At 45.3% G+C, this 23,844-nt stretch overlaps 1 protein-coding gene across 3 annotated transcripts in view; it reads left to right on the forward strand.

Annotated features, from left to right (window-relative positions):
• LOC310869868 (protein Wiz-like) overlaps window positions 1–19,924 on the forward strand; it is a 33,008-nt gene extending 13,084 nt beyond the window's left edge. For all 3 annotated transcript variants that reach the window (XM_083780831.1, XM_083780833.1, XM_083780832.1), the window contains 12 exons: window positions 2,557–2,682; window positions 4,574–4,790; window positions 5,154–5,479; window positions 6,985–7,449; window positions 7,816–8,014; window positions 9,002–9,330; window positions 10,100–10,445; window positions 10,667–10,893; window positions 11,425–11,636; window positions 14,199–14,523; window positions 15,688–15,838; window positions 18,336–19,924. In XM_083780831.1, the coding sequence (XP_083636957.1) occupies window positions 2,557–2,682; window positions 4,574–4,790; window positions 5,154–5,479; window positions 6,985–7,449; window positions 7,816–8,014; window positions 9,002–9,330; window positions 10,100–10,445; window positions 10,667–10,893; window positions 11,425–11,636; window positions 14,199–14,523; window positions 15,688–15,838; window positions 18,336–19,419 (4,007 nt within the window). In that variant the 3' untranslated portion in view covers window positions 19,420–19,924. The remainder of the gene's footprint in view (window positions 1–2,556; window positions 2,683–4,573; window positions 4,791–5,153; window positions 5,480–6,984; window positions 7,450–7,815; window positions 8,015–9,001; window positions 9,331–10,099; window positions 10,446–10,666; window positions 10,894–11,424; window positions 11,637–14,198; window positions 14,524–15,687; window positions 15,839–18,335) is intronic.
• Window positions 19,925–23,844: the final 3,920 nt, after the last annotated feature.

Here is a 23,844-nt window from a genome sequence, read left to right on the forward strand (position 1 = left end):
TAAAGAAAGAATTGAGAGTGATACGTAGTACTAGTGGCACGCTTCAGGGGAGATTTGGGTTTGGCTATAATTTCCGCGGGTGCGAATGGATTTACCCTGGCCTGGGTGCATGCTATACAAAAGACCTGCATACTGTCCTGTATAAATAATATTACTGTGGTGTGTGTGTGTGTGTGTGAGTGTGTGTGTGTGTGTGTGTGTGTGTGTGTGTGTGTGTGCGTGCGCGCGCGTGCACGTATACGCTTGTGGTGTCGAATCAGCGTGTAGTCCTTTGTAAAATAAGCTATGTGATATCCCCCACACCCCCTCGATGCCCAGGGGGTCCACAGCTAAATGATATAGTTAGGAACCAAATGGACCCATAGTGATGTGCACTGCACATGTAACCAAATGGACCCTTTACAGGTCTGCAGGGTCAGTATAAGTAGATCTGAGAGTGTGCAAAATAATGTAGCCCATACATAATAACCTTATTCATGGACACTTAATATAGGTTCATTTGGTTACATGATGAGCATTATGCATGCACACTCTCAGAGTTATGAGCTCTGGATTTTTACAGTTGCTTCAGAGTGTGGCAGTGGTCCTTTTTAGAATCCGCTCAGCTGTGTGTGTGTCAGTGTGTGTGTGTGTGTGTGTGTGTGTGTGTGTGTGTGTGTGTGTGTGTGTGTGTGTGTGTGTGTGTGTGTGTGTGTGTGTGTGTGTGTGTGTGTGTGTGTGTGTGTGTGTGTGTGTGTGTGTGTGTAGTCTGTCTGTGTCTGTGAGAGAGAGAGAAAAAAACCCACCCCCGCCCTCCTCACTGTCTGATGTGCCCACATGGGTTAATGTGGCACACAGGAGTGCACGTCTCCTCTCTTTTCCACTAACCTCCGCCTCCACTCGATTGGTCACGCCTTATAGCTTTAGCGGTGCATATGGGGGCAAAATGGCTGCTTGCTTCCACCTCCCCGCAGACCCAAACAATAGCGGAAAAACTGTCTGGCTTTAGCAGCCGGGGAGCCCGATGCACTGCGGTTGCTGACCGGTGAGTAGGGAGCACTGGGACCGCGGCTGCATGGTGCCCCCCTCGCCTCAGATCACTCACACTCACTCACACACACACACACACACACACACACACACGTAAGCAAGCACACATTGTTGCACTGTCTGGTGCGCGTCTCCTGCCGTCTGTCACATTATTGTAGCCAGACACAAAACAGCCATCAAAAAAGCTCTGATTATGACACATTTTCCAAAGAATGTCGCGCCCATAAAAATCATGTTAAAAGCGTAATTATAGCCGGATTGTCATTGTGTGTGTGAGTGTGTGTTGGCGACTGGCGTGTGTCACCAGGTTTGCACATTTCGCATGCGCGACAATTTTTTTTGATGATGTTTGGAAATATTTGTTTTGGCTTTGTCCAGACCAAATGAAATGTCTATATTTTGTGATTGTGCTTGTGCGCGTCTGGAATGACGTCCACTCTTTCTCAACGCTGCGGGATCTCTAAAATTACCTACTGTTCCCCCAATCCTCGCCATTTTACTTTCCTTTGATTGTTGATAGAGGACGCGCTGTGCTTTCAAGTGCATGTAGATTTGTGCGTGTTGTTATAATAGCGTAATAGCGCGCCTGGTCACGCCAACATCACCGTGCTGTCTCCAGCGAAAGTGATGTATAAAGCGATCATCACCAGAACTTATCCGGATCTGGAAAAGTGGGCTAAAAAAATCGAAGTGTCACTTTTTACTTGCGAAGTGTTCGGACTATAGAGAGCTGCTCAAAAGCTTTATACGGGCTTCCCATTGTCTGCACAATGGATGCCAACTCAACGTAGCATTTTAATAACTTAGTTTTGTTTCGTAAAAAATAAATAAACGGAAGACAATGTTTGTATCGTAACCTATAGGCCTACCTATAATTACTGATGTTTTTATATAGCGCCGCTGCGCCCTGATGTGTCAGAGTAGCGCTGCTCTTTTACAGTCAGGAGATGAAGTGACAAGCGCAGAGACGCCCTCCCACCAGACAAAAAGCATTGTCTGTCTGCACGTCTCTTTTGATTTACCGATTTGTCGCAGAAAATGGCACTTTTGTCCCAGGAATGCAGCCAGCGTCGCTCGCGCCAATGCCGTGTTTGTCAGAGCCATGTTTTGCTTGTGCACAAGGATGGGGTGTTTATCTACTTGAGTTTATTTCATGATTAGCCTATATTATTTCTCTTTACGGAAGGTTGTGAATATGCGCTCTTGTTATTATTATGACTATAGGCTACTAAATCAGCTCACACAGTTTGGATATAGATTGACATTCATCCTGCATTTTCATTATGTACAGACTAGCCTATACTTATAGGTCACTGGACAATATGAATAATAAATGCAAAAGGGATTTGTTTTGTTTGCAGTCTGCAGTTTAAATACATATATTATATACCTTCCTTCTTAACAGTAGCCTACCGGCATTACAGGTGATTAGCTAATGTAAGTCGAATTCTTACCGCAACAGAAGTTTATAATAAGTGGCTTGGGCATTTTACACTTTTTTTTGGTGGTGGGTTGTGTGTGGACCAGAACCTCAGGAGGAGGGTGTAGAAGAGGAGGAGGAGGAGGGTCTGAGCTCCAACACAGGGACAAAGGGTCCGCTCAAGGACCCGGACCACCCCTCTCCCAGGGACCAGGATGATGCAGACACCAAGGGTGAGTGAGGGCACTTCAGGAGCGCAACAGTTAATGTATAGCTGCAGATCGGTTGAATGTTTTGATAATTTGATAAAATAATCCATTCATAATCGATCCCTGGTTTTGTCATCATAGTCTAAAAAATAAAAAAATAAGTAAAAAACAAATACTGAAAATAGATTTACAAGAGTCACAATGCATCGCATCTCTTGTAGATCTGTTATTCACCATTTTTTGCATGACACCTTTGTGTGACAAAATATAAGTTAATGCTTACGTGGTTAATTGAATTGATAGGCTATATACTGTATATGTAGCCTAGGGTGTGTGTGTATATACAGTATACTACATGTTTTATTTTTAAACGCACTTCTCGATTTTAATCCAAAAATAATCATTTTTTATAATCATAATTTTGGGATCGAGGCGTGACTGACAGTGGATCACTTTCTGCCACGGTCCAGCACTGATCTGTCGCGTTGAGTAAAGCAGTGACACAACTGACCTCGGATCAGCGTTGCCGAACGGCAAACGCCAGAGGGGTGCCCCTCGGGACGTCCTCAGGGGCAGACAGACGTATTGAGGTGCTAATAGGGAAGACCTCGGAGCTGTGTGCTCATGTTACCGCAAGCTGGGTGACGGCGTGCGTAGACACTAGAGGTGAGGGGGGTGGCCCACTGGGTGACGGTGTGTGTAGACACTAGAGGTGAGGGGGGTGGCCCACTGCAAAATGCTGCCATTGTTTGATTTCAGGGGAGACAGATGCACCGACGTTGAGATGAGGGAACTCCTGGCACCTGTTCCTGTTATGCAAACCGGTTGCTTTCTTTGCAACAAGCTAACATAGCTGGCAATAAGCGAACCGTCCGGCCCAGGCCGTAGCGTAACGGTCTGGGCACCGGACTGGTAATCCAGTCGCAGTGTGCCGCGGGTTCGACTCCCGGACCCGACACGGCCTTTACTGCATGTCATCCCCCCATCTCTCTCCCGTTTCCTGTCAGCCTACTGTCTGTCCCTTCAAAAATCAATAAAAGGCGTAAGCCGCAAAAAAATATCTTAAAAAAAAAAAAAAAAAAAGCGAACCGTCCGAAAAAAAGGGAAAAAGAAAGGTTCTCTCGAAGGATTCAGAAGTGTGCTGAATGGAACGTTAAACTTAAGCCATGTATATGTATTCAGTTCATCTCAACTAAGTCAATTTTATTATAGTGCCAAATCACAACAGTTGTCTCAAGGCACTTTACATAATTATAGAGCCTTGACCCTACATTGTCCAGTGCCATGTCATTCTTCTGATGGCTCATGTTTCCGACGTCCTGTTTGGCCGACTAGCCCCATGATAAATAACCCTACCCCTAACCTCACACTAACCTAACATTTGTCGGACTATTGGGATGTCAGAATAAAGGGAGGTCGGAATTATGAGCGGACCCCCGTTATCCCACCCTGAGCAAACTATTTATTTGACGGTGGCAATGGAAAAACTCCCCCTTAACTGGAATAAAAGTGTGGCAGACCCAGGTTCTAGGGTGGATGGCCATCTGCCTTGACCATGTCAGGAGGGAAAGAGGGAAAGAGTGCGAGACACTGTTGTGCAACTAAAAGTCCGGGATCGCGGAAAATAAATCATCCAAAAATGCATTGGCGAATATCAAAGTATTCATTTAGTGATGCCTCATTCATACAGGTTGATGATTGTATGTATCGGTGAAAAACCAACCTTGTTTCAGGGAAGAAATTAGCCGCTTTATTATCACTTATTACTTTTATATTGCGTGGATGTACTCATGACACAAAGAGCAGTTTAAGTTAATACGAAATAATCACAGAAAAAAGAAGTACAAATTGCCTGTTGCCTGTTGCCTTGCATCTCTCTCTTCATGCCGCTGCTCTGCGTTTCCCTCCATCACAGACCCTGACCTGTTGAAGTGCACGGTGTGCAGCGCCCACTTCGAGACCGGGAGGGGCCTGTCCAGCCACGCCCGCTCCCACCTGCGCCAGCTTGGCATCAGCGTGTCGGAGAGCAGCGGCGCGCCCATCGACCTCCTCTACCAGATCGCCAAGGAGCGCGGCATGGACGGCCACTTCACCCCGCCGCTCGCACCACCCCGGCCACCGTCTGCCAAGAAGTAGGCCTGTCGCGATGATGACATAATCGCTTGATCACAATTATTTGAGATAATCACAATTATTTGTGCGCGATCGTTGGAAATCATTTCCATTCAGCTGTATGGATTAATCTGTTGGATTGATTCATACAGTGTGCAAAAATAGCGGAAATATCATATCTACAACCTCACAACGGCCATTTGTTTTATGCCATCGTGCATTATTCATTTAAATTATTGCTACTGATCATTCCTTTGTATATTGAAGTCATTGCCCCGTGCTCCAGTGTTCAATGAACCAAAACACAATGAAGTCGCTAATCGCTAATCGTACTTGTACGAGTACGACAATCAATGAATCGTCAGCTAAACATTTCCCAACAGCCCTACCGCCATGCACAACAACGAGGAGGCGGAACCGCAGGACTTCGAAGAGAAGCCGCTCCATCTGTCTGTCCTGGCCAAGGCTGTGAAGGGCGCGTCTTCCTCTTCTTCCACGCCCACGCCTTGCCCGTCCCCCGGCATATCCCCCCGGCCCCCCTCGGCCCTGCTGCACCCCGCCTCCCCGTCCCCCGTTGTGAGGAAAGCCCCCATATCCTCTCTGCTGCCTATGCGCTCCCCGGACCACAAGAGCATCAAGAGCTTAGCCTCCATCGCCACCACCAAACCGTTCTGGGCACCGCAGGAGTCTGACGCCCCTCTCAACCTCAGTAAGTGGAACTTCTCCTCCCAGCTTATGTTGAACTCTTGCATTAGGGCTAGTGGGCAATTCACTGGAAATATATGCCGAACCAGTAACCTTAACCGTAGCTTAATCTTGCTCATGTAGGTAATCGATTTATCAAGAAGCAGGGTTTATTTTTTATTTTTATTTTTATAATCGACTAATTTGATTGGTCTGATACCCCTATATTAGGGGCTGTTCACCCCCAAGCACATAACTATAAATAATATTTATAGTATAACTATAAATAATATTTATAGTATAACTATAAATTATATTTATAGTTGTAGTGTTACAGTGTAACTAATTCATATATCATATGAATTAGTTACAACTCATGTGGATGAGTCCACACCATAATTATAACAAAGAAAATGGTGAACGACATAATTATAGTTATAGTGTTCAGGGTCGGTGAGAATGGCCCTTCATGTTGTGCAATGGTGGAATTCAGAAATAGCACAAATAGCCAAAAGTCTATAAATCAGTGGTTCTAAAAACCCTTTAATTTCAAGGACACCCGAGTTTGGTGTGCAGGACTAAGAGAGGTTTAAGTAAAGTTCTTTGATGTTGTTTTAAGCCATAGTAGTTCGCTCCAGGTGCCACATTTTGAATTTATTACTGTTCAGCAACTACAAACAAGGACAATAAATATTTCCATGGAAAAAATGAGAATTGTGTGAGAATCATGATCTCAATTCAAAATCGAGATTCACATTTGAGCAAAAATTGTGCAGCATTACTGTAAAGGTTAATTTGGTTCCTACAGTTTAGGTGGGGACCTCTAGATTAGAACTCACGCTTTATAACTAATTTATGATACATCTAGTTTAGGTACAAGGAGTGAAATGTTGTACAATTACAATATACAAAAGATAAATACGGGTACTGAATTTTTAAAGAAAACAAATAGGAACAGATAGAAATAAGGTTAAAAAGTACAGGCGTTTGTCTTTTGTTTTTCTTGTCTGTTTTGTTTTCTTTCGAGGAAAAAAAGAAATAAAATGTTGTAACTTTGGTCACCATTGAGAACATAACTGTAAGAAACTAGCACAAACTAATGTAATGCACTTGACCACATGATGTAAAGCTGTTCATTATGCTTGTACACAATGACTAAAATAAAAACATAATAAAAAGAAGAAAAAAAAAGAAAAAAGTACAGGCAAGACCCAGATTCTGAACCTTCTGTAAAGGAACTAGTTTGCTAGTAACTACAACTAAATTAAGATTTGATTACTTGTTTATGATTCTATAGCTCGTTTTTGATTCAATTATTTATGTAGTTTATGATTCTATAAATAGTGTATGATTCTATAACTAGTTTACAATTCTATAACTCAGTGATTTCCAAGGTTTGGAAATGGTCAGATGGGTGGGCTGCGAACGCTTTGGATATTTGGAATGCTGATCCAGAAAATGTCAGGGAACCACTGCTGTAAGTAGTTTTAGGGTTATATTGTGCTAACTAGATGTGTTGCTTTCCTGCAGCATTGGAGGTGGACCCCAACAAAGACATCATTTGTCAGCTGTGTGGCGCTTGGTTCGAGACTCGCAAGGGCCTGTCCAGCCACGCGAGGGCCCACCTGCGACACTTCGGGGTGGAGTACTCCGAGTCCAAAGGGTCCCCCATAGACCTCCTCAACCAGCTCATCCACACAGACGACTTCAAGCACAATGTCAACACGCTGCAGGCCGACGGTCCCGCCTCCGTCGAAACACCGGGCCTCGCCACGGCGCTGGCCTCCTCGAAGCGCCCGCCGTCCCTCTTGACGTCCACCTCCTCCCCCTCGCCTCTCCTCTATAAGATGACCACGTCGAGGGGGGGCTCGCCATCCAAAGTCACCTCTTCGTCCGCCTCGTCTTTGCTCGGCCATCCACCCACCAAGCGGCACAAGTCCTGCGCCATGCAGGTCTTCCGCCTGAGCAGCGGCGAGCTCATGGCACTTCCACACAGTGAGTGCTATACGCTAAACGTGCCCGTTTTGCATGATCATAAATCATCAACCATATGAACCCTAGCGTTCCCACTCTGGACACGTCACCTTATAATACGTGAAAATAGCCGGTCTACACTTTTACAGCGCAGAGAGGTTAGTTCGTTTTGAGAGCTTAAAGATATATTCAGTCTATATTCAGAGAAGTGATTTGTGTAGAAGAAAAACAATTGGGGAATCAAGTAGACCCATTGGGTTCCATTTGGTTCCATTTGTACGTTCAGGCTGTCATGTAGGTCTGTGATTCTCACTGACCTGTAAAGGTCCATTTGGTTCCTGTAAAGGAACCAAATGCATTTACTTCCAATTTGTGTCCTCCGCTCAGGTGAACCTCTTAAAGAGATCGGCTGTGAGTTCTGCGGGGAGTACTTTGAGAACCGCAAAGGCCTGTCCAGTCACGCCCGCTCCCACCTGCGCCAGATGGGCATCACGGAGTGGTCGGTCAACGGCTCGCCCATCGACACCCTGAGGGAGGTGATCACCAGGCGGGGCCTGCCCTGCGCCTTGCCGCTCAAACCCCATAAGTAGGCCTGGCACTAATATTACATAATCAATCACCTGATCGCCTATCTATCTGAGATAATCGCAATTTATTTTGCCTAGATAAATGAATCTGTTGGACAATAGTGGTGCGCTTGTGCATCGACTATTTCCACGATTTACGCACTTGAAACCCAGCATGCCTATTAATAGCCTACAAGCCTGTAAGATTGTTTTTGGCAATGAGTTTAGTTTAGGTGTATAGTACAAGTTTATAGTACAGTTTATAGTACAGTGAGTTTAGGTGTATATAGTACAGTGAGTTTAGGTGTATAGTACAATGAGTTTAGGTGTATAGTACAATGAGTTTAGGTGTATATAGTACAATGAGTTTAGGTGTATAGTACAATGAGTTTAGGTGTATAGTACAATGAGTTTAGGTGTATATAGTACAGTGAGTTTAGGTGTATATAGTACAGTGAGTTTAGGTGTATAGTACAATGAGTTTAGGTGTATAGTACAATGAGTTTAGGTGTATAGTACAGTGAGTTTAGGTGTATATAGTACAGTGAGTTTAGGTGTATATAGTACAGTGAGTTTAGGTGTATATAGTACAGTGAGTTTAGGTGTATAGTACAATGAGTTTAGGTGTATAGTACAGTGAGTTTAGGTGTATAGTACAATGAGTTTAGGTGTATATAGTACAGTGAGTTTAGGTGTATAGTACAATGAGTTTAGATGTATAGTACAAGTTTCTCTATATATTGTTATTATCAAATATATTGCCTATTACGTACATTATTTATTTTGATTATTGGTAACGGTCATCGTCAGTAATTGTTTTGTATATTGTTAAGTACAGTATACGTTATTTATTTGTCATAGCTGTCTAGTGCAATTTTTATTCACAAAGCCTAAAAGACGAACAGAAATATTCAATGCAAACAAATTCTCCAATTAAATCATTAACCGCAGTTATTTGTGTGACAGTTAATTGTCAACTAAATGCAGCAATGTCACCATCCTTACAGCTCTAAGCACAAGACGCCGCCCTCTCCATCGTCGGCTGCGTCCGCCCGTTCCCCTCCCCCCCTCTCCTCCTCCCCTTCCCCCGCCACGCTCCTTGGTCGTCTTCCTTTCGGCTTCGCCCGGCCCTCCAGCCCGCCGCCGCAGCCCACCGCCTGTGCCAGCAGGCCGGGGTCCTCCTCGTCCCCCTCTGGGGGTCTGGTCATCAAGATGAAGCCGGAGCCCGTGCAGCTAGAGGTCACCATGTCACCCGGGGGGTGCGGGGGAGGACGGGCCTCTGCGCCGCTCAACTGCAGCTGGAGCGGCCAGGACAGCATCTTCCCCCTTAACCTAGGTGCGTTCAGGCCGTCATTCTCAACCCTTTTCATTTCAAGGACCCCCGGTTCGATGTTCGAACCGGGGGTCCTTGAAATGTGTACGGAATTCTATGAATGGAACCAAACGGATCCCGGTTCCATAAGTATGCTCCCTGGAATTACAGAGTCAAAAAGGGCTTCATTTGGTTTTGAAGTATCAATCATTTAGCTGGGGACCCCTTGGAACCCCTGTCAAGGACCCCTGGTGGTCCCCGGCCAGCACATTGAACTGCTGATCTAGGGCTGCAACACTTAATCCAACTGTAATTGATTTAATCGATTATTACAAAAAAGATTAATAATAATCTATTTTGGTGGGGAAAGTTAGAAATGTCCGAATACCGAAAAATGGCAGACCTACAAGCTCACAAGGCATCGTGCTGTGACACGCTGTGAGCTTGTTGATATGCTATTGTTTGGATTCTTGCGTGACACCGTGACCATTGTATGACAAGTATAAAGTAGGGCTTAAGTGACTAATCAATTTAGTTGATTATTTAAACAATCGTCTAGAATTTGTTTTCTAGAATATAAAAAATATATAAAAAACCTACTTACTTCATTATTCAATCAATCGAAAAATGTATCAATATAATAATCGCTACTAGGGAATAATCGATAGTTGCAGTCTTGCGGTCATCCACTCAAGTATTTTGTCCTCAAGTTTGATTCTTTGTTTTGTAACGACAAACAACTTGTTTACTCACTCTTCTATTTCTTCTCTTCTCGCCTGCGGTCGTCGCCCAGCCATGACCCATGAGGCCGAACCGACGCGGGACATCCGCTGTGAGTTCTGCGGGGAGTATTTCGAGAACCGCAAAGGCCTGTCCAGTCACGCCCGCTCCCACCTGCGCCAGATGGGCATCACGGAGTGGTCGGTCAACGGCTCGCCCATCGACACCCTGAGGGAGATTATGCACAAGCGAGAAGGGAGAGGAGGCACCTCCTCTCCATCTGACCAGAGAGTGAAGAAGGAGTCCGGCCAGGGAGGTGGAAGCCCCGCTTGGGAGAGTCTGGAAGGCCAGCGGGTTTCGAGCTACCAGTCAGCTAAATACCGCAAATCTCCCCTGAGCCTCCTGCACTCGGGGTCAAGGTACAGTGACAATACGTCCTGGTTTGTCCGGGATTGTCCATAGATGTTTATCATGTTTATCTGTTCCGCTAAAATAATGTCCTGTATCCTGCTGAATACACCAGATAAAAAAAGTCAAATAAATGGACAAAAATACCAGATCTACAAGCTCTCATATAGATTGGTTATTTTTGGTATTTTAAAATGGGATTTGACTGTTTGTGTTTTTGTAAATGGTCTAGGCTCCACAAGCATGGCCTGGGGGGACTGTTGGGGCCGTCGGCCAACCCAAGCTCGGGGAAGTTCTTCAGGGTGTCACAGCTGGGGAAGAGGCCTCTGTCGGAGGACAGCCATCCTGCGGAGACCGCCCAGTCACCATCCCATCACATCAAGACCTTCTCCCCTCTGCCGCACGACTACTCCTTCAAGAGGAAGTCTTCCCCGGATAAGCACGGAGCCGGGCATCAGGGTAAGACGTTGAACATGTCCCGTCTGCGTGAACTCAAAGGACATTAGGTGGTTAATATGACAGTTGGTTATATGGTTTAAGATTTAGGTACAGTGGGATTTTTATATTTGTAAAACATTTATACTAACCACGTGAACCATCAGGGCACTTGGGTGGGTGGTGCAGGGGTAGTGTACCTGCCCACCACCGTAGAGTTTTAGAGGTTCGAATCCACCTTTGCAGAGCGAACACAATTTTCCATGTTCGGAGGAGGATGTCTTTGGGGGGTGATCTTTGTCCCTGCGCTAGTGACTCCAATGGGCAATGGCTCGGCTCTGGGCATATCATAATAGGAAAAGGAAATTAGGAAAATAACTGAACAAATTAGCATCTATCTATAAGCATTTTTCTTTTACTATTGATGTACAACAAAGTATATAGGGTTTAGTGGTAAAAAAAAACCAAACACTCACTGCGGGCATGCATGAATATGCTCAATGAACACACGCAATTCTACATCCTTGTGGCGTAAACAAAAAAACTCTTCTCCAGATGCCAGCTGCGAGTTGTGCGGCTTCTATTTTGAGAACCGCAAGGCCTTGGCCAGCCACGCGCGGGCCCATCTGCGGCAGTTCGGAGTGACGGAGTGGTGCGTGAACGGCTCGCCCATCGAGACGCTGAGCGCCTGGATGAAGAGCAGGCCGCAGAAGGTGGTGGAGATGCACCGCAGCTACATGCAGGGGAACCGCTCCACCCCCAAGAAGGTTAGGGACGCCCATCTGTTGCTAGCCGTCACCACTGGAACATTAGTGTTCACATTCACATTCACATTCAGCGGAAAGAGGCTTATGAGTTTAATTATGTGTTTATGAGTTAATATATAAAATTTGAGGGCCAAGTATAGACCCCTGGTCCCACCAACCACTGGACAGATCCGTGCTCATCCTCGACGAGAGGTGGAATTATTTGATATGGGATGGGATGTATGTGACCTTGCAGATCAGTGCATTTTAACAGCGGGAGAACAACGGCGAGCGACACTTGAATTTCAATGGCTATCGCCCCAATCAGCCACTATCGCCGGACGACGTCGGCCAAAAGATGAATTATTTTCATCTTTTCAGCCAACGTTCCTCCGCCCACTTTTCGACCATCGCCTGTTCGCCTGATCGCCAGTAGTTGCCGGTTCCCATTGACAAATAATGCACTTCCGTAAAATTCCCGCTGTTAAAACGTACTGTAACAGGTCTGTAACTCAAAGAGTGTACAAATGGAACCAAATGGACTGTGTATTTTACCGTGTAGATTGCTGTCCCAGAGAGACAAGTCCTATGAAATGGGGGCCCGTGGCCTAGTGCACACAATCAAACTGTGAGGGTACTTGAATTAAAAGAAGCTTTAGAATCACTGTATTACAGTAGATCTAAACATCCATTAATGTAGCGTTTTCCGCCCACAAGACTTGGCAGTAGCTTATATACAGTATAGTATAACCTTGACTCGTCACATTATGGACTATGTTACTTTTACTTAACGGCATTGTCAGCTCCGAGCACGGCTCTGTGCGCGCACCAGGCAGCATGAAACGCCTCTGCTGGCACCTCGACAGACATTTTGTGTTGTCTAACAAGCCTCCAGCTCTACTGTAAAGCCTTGCATCTTAACACCCTGCAAATATCGTCAGTCGGGGTGGCAACCTCCTATGTCCAAAACTGTTACTTTTCAGGAAATGTGGGGGGGGAACCTCTTATCTCCATATTTGTACGTGTGTTTTCGGAAATGAATGCCCTACTTGATCATACTACAACTACAAGTATCAAAAATAGCAGATTCACAAGCTCGAAACGTTTTGAGCTTTTTTTTGCTACCCACAGACACACATACCCACTTACAATCTTACACTACAAAACTGTATTCAAAAGTAACAAAAATAGCTGATCTACAAGATCTCAACGTGCTGTGATTGAGAGCGTGTAGATTGGCTGTTCTTGCTATTTTGTGTGACAATGTGGTACAACAAAGTAGGGCATTAATTTAGCCCAAAAAACAAATCTTGAAATATGGAGATACGAGGTTTCTTCCCCGACAGCGACGGAATATCGCTGCAGGGACAGATGCCAGAACTAGTTGGCTATTGACTTCATAGTTGCCATAGTAACCAGGGTGCCTCGCAGCTTATGTTTCATCTTCAGATAAATTATGGTGCGCCGTTGATAGAGGCAAATATACAATTTCTCTCTCTCTCTCTCTCCCCCTCTCTCTCTCTCTCTCTCTCTCTCTCTCTCTCTCTCTCTCTCCATTCCCCGCTGGTTTAGTTTCTGGTGCATTTGCGTCACTGTCACCCTGACTCCCTCCGCCGTGATGTGACACACATACAGAATGCATTACCTTTAAGATGTCCTTGTCATCTTATTGTGAATGTGTTCTTATTCTGCTGAAGTCGACTCAAATCCGCCTGTAATGTGGAATTGATTATACAGGTCTGTCTGTATGCACTGAAACTGTGTTATATGCTGCTCTTGTTTTCATCATATGGTTAACACTGAGGATTTTACAACTGCAGTTTGAGGATCCCAGAGATCAAAATAAAAATAATAAAAAACCCTGTATTAAATGGGGGTATGTGGCCTAATGCATATCAAACTTGGGATGCCTGACATTAAAAAGATGGAGATTCACAGAAATAAACTACTGGAACCCTGATGTACACAGTAAAATCCTCAGTGATTATTTAACTCCGAGAGTATACAAATTAAGCCAATTGGACTCGTAAGGGTCCATTTTCTTCATTTGTACACATTTGCGTTATAGTTCATTTTTACTGGAAGCCAGCGACATGAAGATTACAGCAACGCCCGATGTTTGTAGCCGCTACAAAATCTACAAAGCTACAATCCACGTACATTACAAAATGATAGACATTACTGGACAAAAATCACAGAAACAATCAGGAACAAGAACATATCCACTGGTTTAACGATTCTGGTTTAGAAGCAAGACAGACTGATGTACAAACGAGTTCTTTAGTCTGTTTTTCTTAAATGTAGGGACTCTAAACCGCCTCATGGAGGGCAACAGTTGATATTCATCATTTAAAACATGTAAGGGGTCAGAGGAGATACTCTTCGCAAGTCTGGGCCTCTTTAAAGGAACGTAACACGACCTCAACTGACCTACCAACAATTTTAGCTTGGATATTAATTTGGCTATACAGTTTGTTCTTATATACCATTGATAGGCTGTTAAACCAGGCCGTGCTACAGTACAACATCACAGTTTGTACTGTAGCATGGTACAAACTGCATTATGTTCCTTCTGTCTCCCAGAAGAGCAACTCTCCTCTGTCCTCGACGTCGGACCCCGACCACATCCTCTCTTTGTCGTCGTCCCACAAGCCTTCGTCGTCCTCTTCCTCGGGTCCGTGGTCTGCTGTGGCTCTGAGCTTGGTGCAGCCGCTGGGCCTCGGTGCCAGCCAGGGCTCTTCCAGGACGACAGAAGTGGGCGTCGGGGGCGGCGGTAGCAACCTTCAGGTTCCCTCCTCCGCCACCAGGCCGGGCCACGGCAGGATCCCCAGCCCCGGCCGTCAATCCAGCACACTCGCGCCTCAAGCGCAGGTCGCACGCAGCGAGCTCAACGTCCGTCTGCCCCGAGGTGAGCGAGATTTACGTGTTCTCTTTTCCCGCTGCAGTCGACCTGAAATGAAAGATCTCTTTTTATTTAACCTTTTAGAAAACATTTTGATGTGTGTTTGGCCACGGACGCCCAATTCTGCCGACCACCCCCATAAAAGAGGATTTTTGTACGATTATTTAAAATTCTTCACAATTGTTCAGGATGTCTCAGGATATTCTATTTTCTCAGGATATTCTATTTTAGAACACTGGGCACACATCTATCACCACTGGTGTATATAATCAATAAAATGGTCTGATGTTTTCACATGCGCCGTTCGAAGCTAGTGTGTTTTAGCTTATGCCATTTCAGCTGGAGTTTAATTCAGTCAGTTACTCATCGGTCTCTCACTCTCTCACTTCCATACTCTCACTCTGCAGCAGAGCTCCAAAACAAAGTGCTTTATTTACATTTACATGTCCTTGCCATGTCCAGAATAAAGATGAATAAAGAGACATGGATGCTCAAATATCAATAAAGTACTTATCGTTGCTGTCGGGCAGAAACCTCTTATATCCATATTCTAACATACAGTATTGTGTTTGTTTTGTGAATTAAAGCCCTAATTCATCACCCTATACAGTGTCAGACAAAAGCATTATGAAAGTAACAAATGAAACAAATGAAAAGTAACCGTTTTGGACATGTGAGGTTTCCACCCGACAGATATGTTTTTGTGTTAGAAGCTACTAAGCATTGTGCATATTCACATTTTTGCACATGCCCTGCAGTTTGAATGTGTGAGTACATCAACTCAAACCCAACTCCAGCTCTTTAATGAATAGAAAAGGCATTTTCAGTTCAGGATATACCAATGTTATCCAATCAGTGAACTCATTCTCATACAGGATAAACAAGTGCAATTGGAAGTGATGACAAAGAAATGAGACATATCTTTTTAACTGGAACACTATACAATTGAAGCTGATAAATGGGTACATTCTCCTGATTGGTTGAAAATGTGCAACCCACTCGAACATTTATTTTCTGTTTATTATATAGCTGGAGAGATGTTATTGAACAAACACTATAGCAATGAATATATCAGAATATAGTGCTTTATTAAAACCTTTTGTTTTGAGCCCAAAACATGTCACTTACCCTACCTTTAACCCAATTAATTATTCTGCGATTCTCGTCTAGGTTTCGAGCGAAGGCCCCTGAAACATGGAGAGGAGAGGGACAGCGGGTCCCCGAAGCCCCCCCGCAGCAGTACCATCCCTTCCCTGGTCCCCAAGCCCCCCGCCTACCCCCTGGTCAAGCTGGTGGGCAAGTTCTACACCCTGAAGTGCCGGTGAGTGATTCGCCTTGGGGGTGGAGACAATGAATGTGCCATTAAGCTAGTCGCTTCTCAAAGAGGTGACTGAAGGGATGCCATGAGTGGAGGCAGTGGAGGTGCATTCACGCAAGAACTGTACCTACAGCCGTACAAAGCCACAATGCAGTACTACATTTTTGGACTTATTTATCAACTTAAATAATTGTATCTTTAGTTATTTACTTTGCAGATTTAGATTATTAATACAAAACATACATTAACCACTTATGCCCCATTTTATCTTAAAGATGGAGTGCCGTGATTTCTTCCCACACTTAAACATGATCATCAGGTGTATTTAGGTGTATATGAGGTATAATTTTTTCAAAAAAGTGTACAGTATTTGTTAAAATTATGGTTTTATGTGGACACACCCACCAGTTCATTAGGTATGCGTGAGTTTAACCGTAGCACCACCCACCTAATCCAGTCCCTCCGCCTCCTCCTTTAAGACCACCCACTTGTCCTAGTCCCTCCCCCTCCTTATAAAAGGACAGCCCATGGCTCTGCCCTTTTGTTTACAAAATGACAAATTGGTGTCTGTAATGTAAAAAAAAGTGAACACTTCCCATATTTCTGAGATATCGTATAAGCACCATTATGCACTTATACTGCCACCATCCATGTATAGGCATATAATCCACGCATCCATACCATATCAGATCTGATCTCATTTATTTATTTCCTCCAATTATATTATTGACCCTATTGTCGCAATCAGCTCAGCTCATCATCCAATTAAATAGTTAATAGTTTAACAGCAGAAACAATTAGTTTGATTATAAAAGAAACAACCTACTCATTGAGAACAACAAGAGCAACTATACAGCAGAGCAGGTAGGTTATAAGGCTGGTTTGTTGTGGTTTCCTTGATTAATCCTGAGGACCCGACGTGAACATTTACTTGCTTCCAATCTAACGAAAAACAGTCTGCTCTGCTGTGAACTGGTAATGTGTGAAATGACACTGTGTTTGCCACACAGTTAGACACAGAGCAGCATACTGGCTGGCTGGCGCCGTTCAGTTCACACGTGTGTATGTGGCAGCCAGGCAGCTCCGCCCACAGAGGTTGTCGTATTTAAAAATTATGTATAGAGGGGGAGGTGCGTGTGTGCGCGTGCAATTTCTTTACGTCACACTATCCGTGTTTACTTCATTGGCCCGTTTGACCGTCAAGGGTTCAGCCTCCAGGAAGAAAACCTAAATACAAAGTTATTACACCATTGGACATAAAAATTACTCCAGGGTGTCGTACTATCACCCCATAGACACATGAAAAGCTGGAAAAATACAAAAATTGTGGCACTCCATCTTTAAAGCTCAGTCTTGTGAGCATGTATCAGCTATTTTCTAAAAGAGTTTGACACATCATGACAAATTTGAGGTATTTTACTTTGGTGCTGTAAGTATATTTTGATGCCAATCCTTAGGCCTATGTGCTTTTAGCCAAGTAAAACTATTAATACAGGGGAGACCTATTACAGCAACAGAGTGGTATTGCTACTTTTTCTTAATGTACTGTAAGTAAAATCCATCACTGAGTGACTCGCCTGAGGGGACAATGAATGTGCCATGTCAGTTGCTTCTCAAAGAGGTTACTTAAGGGGGGCCACAGGGAGATCTTTGGGCCCTCAGAAATAAAACTTTAGTACCTCAAACAAAGTTTCTTGAGAGTCTATCAGTCTATTAGAGCTGTCTATCTGTGAAAGTCCCTAAATCCCCAAGCTGCATGTGCTCTACTTTTAGCTGCTAATGCACTATATTTAGAGCGGCGGGCTGGGTGGGCTATCGTCTCTGTCGGGTGGAAACCTTGTATGTCCAAAACTGTTACTTTTCAGGATTCACAATTCAAAAATAGCAAAAGTAGTAGATCTACAAAACACGGTGCTTTGCATGGCGCTTCAAGCTTGCAGATCTGTTACTTTTTATGCTTTTGTGCGACGCTGTAGTATGATCAAGTAGGGCGTTAATTTACGATAAAATTAAATATGGAGATAAGAGCTTTAGTACAGTAACAATATACAGATGTGTGATTGAGTGCTTATACAGTATAGAGCTTTAGATTTATTCTGATAGTATTCATTGATATGGAATGATTGTCCAGTAACAGGAGTCTCCATGTCTGTAATCAGGAGAGAGAACTCTCAGGATACAGATTAAACAAGTGATATTGGAAGTGATGATACAAAGACATTAGCAGACAGAATTGGAACTGGAACACTGATAAATGGGTAGGCCTACTTTTTCCTGAATGTTTGGCAACCAATCTGAAATAGTATTTTCGTGAACAAACACTGAATAGCAATGATCAGAATATAGTGCTTTAACCTTTTAACAAAAGCCCTGTTTTGGCCCAAAAATATAACGTACTTTGTAACTAGCCCCGCTACACACACTTTTTGTGTCTGTGTGTGTGTGTGTGTGTGTGTGTGCGTGCGTGTGTGCGTGCGTGCGTGTGCGTGTGTGCGTGTAGGTTCTGCGAGGTGGAGTTTCACGGGCCTCTGTCGGTGCAGGAGGACTGGATCAGGCACCTCCAGCAGCACATCCTCAAGATGAACTACAACAAGCCTGCCACTCCCAAAGCCCCCTCCTCCTCTGCCGAGGAGCGGGAGCGCCCCAAAGCCCCCTCCTCCTCTGCCGAGGAACGGGAGCACCCCAAAGCCCCCTCCTCCTCTGCCGAGGAACGGGAGCGCCCCAAAGCCCCCTCCTCCTCTGCCGAGGAACGGGAGCGCCCCAAAGCCCCCACCTCCTCTTCCGAGGAACGGGAGCGCCCCAAAGCCCCCTCCTCCTCTGCCGAGGAACGGGAGCGCCCCAAAGCCCCCTCCTCCTCTGCCGAGGAGCGGGAGCGCCCCAAAGCCCCCACCTCCTCTGCCGAGGAACGGGAGCGCCCCAAAGCCCCCACCTCCTCGGTTGAGGAACGGGAGCGCCCCAAAGCCCCCACCTCCTCTGCCGAGGAGCGGGAGCGCCCCAAAGCCCCCTCCTCCTCTGCCGAGGAATGGGAGCGCCCCAAAGCCCCCTCCTCCTCTGCCGAGGAGCGGGAGCGCCCCAAAGCCCCCTCCTCCTCTGCCGAGGAACGGGAGCGCCCCAAAGCCCCCTCCTCCTCGGTTGAGGAACGGGAGCGCCCCAAAGCCCCCTCCTCCTCTGCCGAGGAACGGGATCGCCCCAAAGCCCCCTCCTCCTCTGCCGAGGAACGGGAGCGCCCCAAAGCCCCCTCCTCCTCTGCCGAGGAACGGGAGCGCCCCAAAGCCCCCGTGGCGCTACCGGGACCGGCCTCCACCTCTACCTCCACGTCCACCTGCAGCTCCAGTAGCGCCTCCACCACGATGGTCCTGACCTCCAGCCCTCCTGCGCCTACGCTCCCTCTCAGTGCCGCCACAGCTCCGGCCCTGGCCCTGATGGCGGCACCCGCCCACGTGAGCGCCCCCTCCTCTCCCACGCCTCTGGCTCCAGCCGCCATGAGGACAGTTGTGGCCGCGGAGGAGCGGGCTCTGTTAACTCCTCTGACCCCTATCTCTACCCCCACATCGAGCGTCATAATCCCCGCCCCGGCCGTGTAGAATAGCTGATTTATACTTGGTGGTAGTGGCGTGCTGGTGTCGCACGCCCCAAATCTGCCGGTCGCTAAGCTCACAACGTGTCACGATGTCAGTGGTTCGCAAATGTTTTCCGCTTCGAGGAGCCTCAAAATGATGTATTTGGACACGGACCCTGAAAATATTTTCTGCCAGGGAAGGAGGGTTTATTTGTGTTAAACTTTATTTTATTATTTTATTTTTTCAAATTGTTTTAGATAATAGCAGCTCACCACACTTTGCCTCGTAGCTCATAGATCTGCCATTTTATTAATAGCCGAGGTATAAATATGGTTAAAGACAAAGTGTTTAAAGTGATTGTGATGTTATATTAACTACCAACTTGCATGGGGACCCCCTGGAACACACACCCTGTTAGGACCACTGGGGGTCCCTTTGAGAAGCCCTGGAACCCCTGTTAGGACCACTGGGGGTCCCTTTGAGAAGCCCTGGAACCCCTGTTAGGACCACTGGGGGTCCCTTTGAGAAGCCCTGGAACCCCTGTTAGGACCACTGGGGGTCCCTTTGAGAAGCCCTGGAACCCCTGCTAGGACCACTGGGGGTCCCTTTGAGAAGCCCTGGAACCCCTGTTAGGACCACTGGGGGTCCCTTTGAGAAGCCCTGGAACCCCTGCTAGGACCACTGGGGGTCCCTTTGAGAAGCCCTGGAACCCCTGTTAGGACCACTGGGGGTCCCTTTGAGAAGCCCTGGAACCCCTGTAAGGACCACTGGGGGTCCCTTTGAGAAGCCCTGGAACCCCTGCTAGGACCACTGGGGGTCCCTTTGCGAAGCACTGGCAACGCGACATGTTGTGAACTTGTAGATCGGCAATTTGGGAAGCGAAACGTCCCCGCGCAGCCAAGTATAACTCAGGCTTAAATGCAACGCTCCATTGTCTTACCCGTAAAGAAAAGGAAACAAAACGTTTCTACGGTTCTCTTCTTCCATCCATGTCTTTCCTTTGGCCTTTTGCAATGTGTTTTTGTTTTGTTCTAAGAAGGAGGAGGGCTCCACAATGCCCCTCCAGGGATCATCCCCGAGGCCCCTTCTTCCAGACTGTTACTCCGCACCATTACCATGGGAAGCAAGGCCGTCTGGCTTCACTGTGGGCCAGAGATGCGGTCCAAGGTTATTGGGAGGCTATTGTCCTTTTCTTAGGTGGTGATTTGTATTTTATTTTATTTATATTGAATGTCAAGGTGCTTTAAACTTTATTGAAACAACCCCCTCCCCCAAAACCTTAACCCTCCCCGTCCAGGACCATTTCACCCCCCCCCCCTCCTCTCTAAATAGTGCTTTACTAAAGGCCTGTGAGGCCACGCCCATTTCTACTAGAAGTGCTTTAAAAAAGGCCTCAGCCTCAGACAGAAGGTCATGACTGAAATGAAGCAGTGCATTATGGGTAATCCCGTTAGTCTCATTGTACAGACTTTAAATCACTTTAGGAAAAAAAAGTCTATTACGGCACTTTTTAATGTAAAACATTGAACAATAACATAGGAAATTTGTGTTTGGTAGATTACGTCTCTGTTGCCAAATGTCAATGGTATGTCTCGTTTCTTTCTTTTACTGATCATCCAATCCACCAAACAACACCAGACAATAGTCAATAGCCACAGTAGAATAAGATGTTTGGTATTGGCAGAGAAGATTTGGCAAAAATGTTCACAAGCTCAATCCACATCTTCCACTGTGTTGCTGCTCGTCCCACATATGCATGTTCCTTACAACTGGGGCACCATTTAAAAGGGAAATCAAATGGCTTTCCAACGGTATTGAACCATTGCTACAACAGAGACAAAACCACACATTTCTGGACTCATTGTTTGATGTTTAGATGTTGTCACTGAGCACTTATCTAAAAATGCCCCAATGAGCCGGGCAGAATTGGACAAAGACGAGTTCCGATTGGTTAACGGAGCAGGAAGTGGAAGCACACACTTCCCTATAAGGGAAGACCAACCCGTTCACTTTATGATGTAATATTACAGGTGACAGATAATTAGCTGTCCCTCCCCCTTTCCCCAAAAAAACAAATTCCTGTTGCCTGAATGTAGCTAAAAGCACTAAATCTGTTGATATTATATATGCACACATTCATACATAATCAAGTATGAAGAAATATTCCTATGGCCTATTCCCCCGATTTCTGTGCCATTGATCACTTCATAATTTATGATATTTGAATCTTTTGTGATTTTATGAAAACGAATTAATCCTAGAGAGTACAAATGTAACCAAATGGACTTGCGAGGGCCCATTTGGTTTCATTTGTACACGACACACACACAGGGCTGCTGCTATTTGAATGGCACACAATCCCTTCTTAATCTCTATTTATGGACGGGAAAAGCGGGGGCCACAGAAAAACCATGAAGTTTGCCCCCAATGTAAAGTTTTGTGTTTGCCATTTTTTTCTCCCCCTTCCTTGTCTTTTCAATGTAACCCAAATCATTTCTTTTTAATTTATTTATTACACATCTGAATGTGGTAAGCTAGGAATTTTTTTAACCTTAAAAGAAATATATTTGGAATGTGTGACGTTTAGGTCAATACCGTGCACTTTTACGCGAGTGCGCAGTTGCGTTTGTGACTGTGCATGTTGTTTTTTTGGTAGTTTGTATGTACATACACATTCATAGTGAGATGTACATTAGTCGCTGTGCTGTAAAGGGAAAGACAAACATTGTGGAGACGATACCCCCCCCCCCCCCCCCCCCCTCAGCTGAAGTCAAGTTGTCTGCAGTCAATCTAAATCCTGTGATTCTCAACCTGTGGGCCGGGGACCACTGATAGGCCGCGGGGGTATTGCAAGTGGGACACCAAATAATTGGCAAAACACCCCCCCAAAAATGACATATTTTCTTTGACACCTTAATCATGCTCTGAAAATGCATGCAGTGCCGCGAACACTTTAGAGATTTTGAAGTAAGCCCTGATCCAGACAAGGTTGAGAATCACTGGTCTAACCAGAATGTTCATATATTAGGACTGGGCAATATAGCGATATTATATCTATCGTGATATGAGACCATATATCCTTTGCGATTTTGGATATTGTGATATGGATAAGTGTTTTCTTGTCCTGGTTTAAATGACTTTTAATCACACAAAAGTATATAGGGAAAATACCTACAGGCTCACAACACGTTGCATTGCAATGCGTTGTGATGGGTCCAAAAACGAAAGAAAACACATTATCGTCACAATACGATATTCCAACATCGATATCGCCGCATTTGGTCAAAGACATATCATGATGATTTGTCCATATGGCCAAGCCCTAACTAAGTCATCTGCATTCTGTGAGGATGTGCCAAAGAGAGTGTTTACTTCCTGGTCTTTGCCGCTGTAAAAGCTGTTTACATTTGGACCTCGCCCCGGAGGAAGAACCCTGCACAGCTACGCCACCCGATCCCCACTTAACCACCCTGTGAGGGTTCCTGTTGGACTATGGAGGACTATTAGGACTAATAGCATAGTGGTGGAGTGTGTGTCCACTGCGTCAGCCACCCAGTAGAGGCTTTTAAAGACTAACCAAGTGGCCAAAACAAACTCTTACCTGTTGTTACTAGGATATAGATCAGTGATTCTCAACCTTTTAATTCTTTTCAAGGACCCCCCAGTTTGATATGCATTGGTTTGTACAGTCTTGGGTCAGTTTGGTTCCTCATTGTTTAACCGGAGACCCCCTGGAAACCTCTCAAGGACCCATTGGGGGCCCCGGAGCTCACATTGAGAATCATTAGTTTGGATTATTATTGCACAATGTAAACATGGACTCAAAACTACGCCCAGTTTTGTCTATGTGTCATAAAACGAGGGCCTCAGCTCTCAATGTCTAGCAGGGCTCTACGAAAGCACCGGACGCCCACTCACCCACCCGCCCCAAGTCCAGCCTCACAAACGTGCATCGTCTCTGTTCGCAAACTGGAGTTTCTTTTCCTTTATTTATTTTTTGCTTTCAGGCGAGCTTTCCCGTCAACTTTCATGCCGAGGCAATAGTGGCGGAGGGTCCCCGCCGGAAGTGGAGAAACTCTCAAAAGCGGTTTCACGTGATGTGTTGCAAAACATGACTGTTTGATCCAAGCGAATATCCCCAGAAAAAGGACTTTTCTGCAGTATCCCATATTAATCCTATATAACTACATGTACTTATGAAACTGTTGATGCTAGTAGAGCCGGTCAGCAGTTCTATTAGCCAGATAGTTACAAGAGGACGAAAAAGAAGAAAAGTAAAAAAAAGAAAAAAAAAAAGTGATCTTAATTCCTTTTATCGTGATTTGATTTAAACTTTTGAGGCTATGTATTTTTTATTGCTCTGTGCATTTCCGTATTTGCAGTCCTGGAAGGTGAATCTTTAGAGTTATTTTTCATTTGTACTTAGTTAGTTTCTTCTCTAAAAGCTGA

Source organism: Protomyctophum parallelum (assembly GCF_964188405.1).
Source record: "Protomyctophum parallelum genome assembly, chromosome: 13".
NCBI lineage: Eukaryota > Metazoa > Chordata > Actinopteri > Myctophiformes > Myctophidae > Protomyctophum > Protomyctophum parallelum.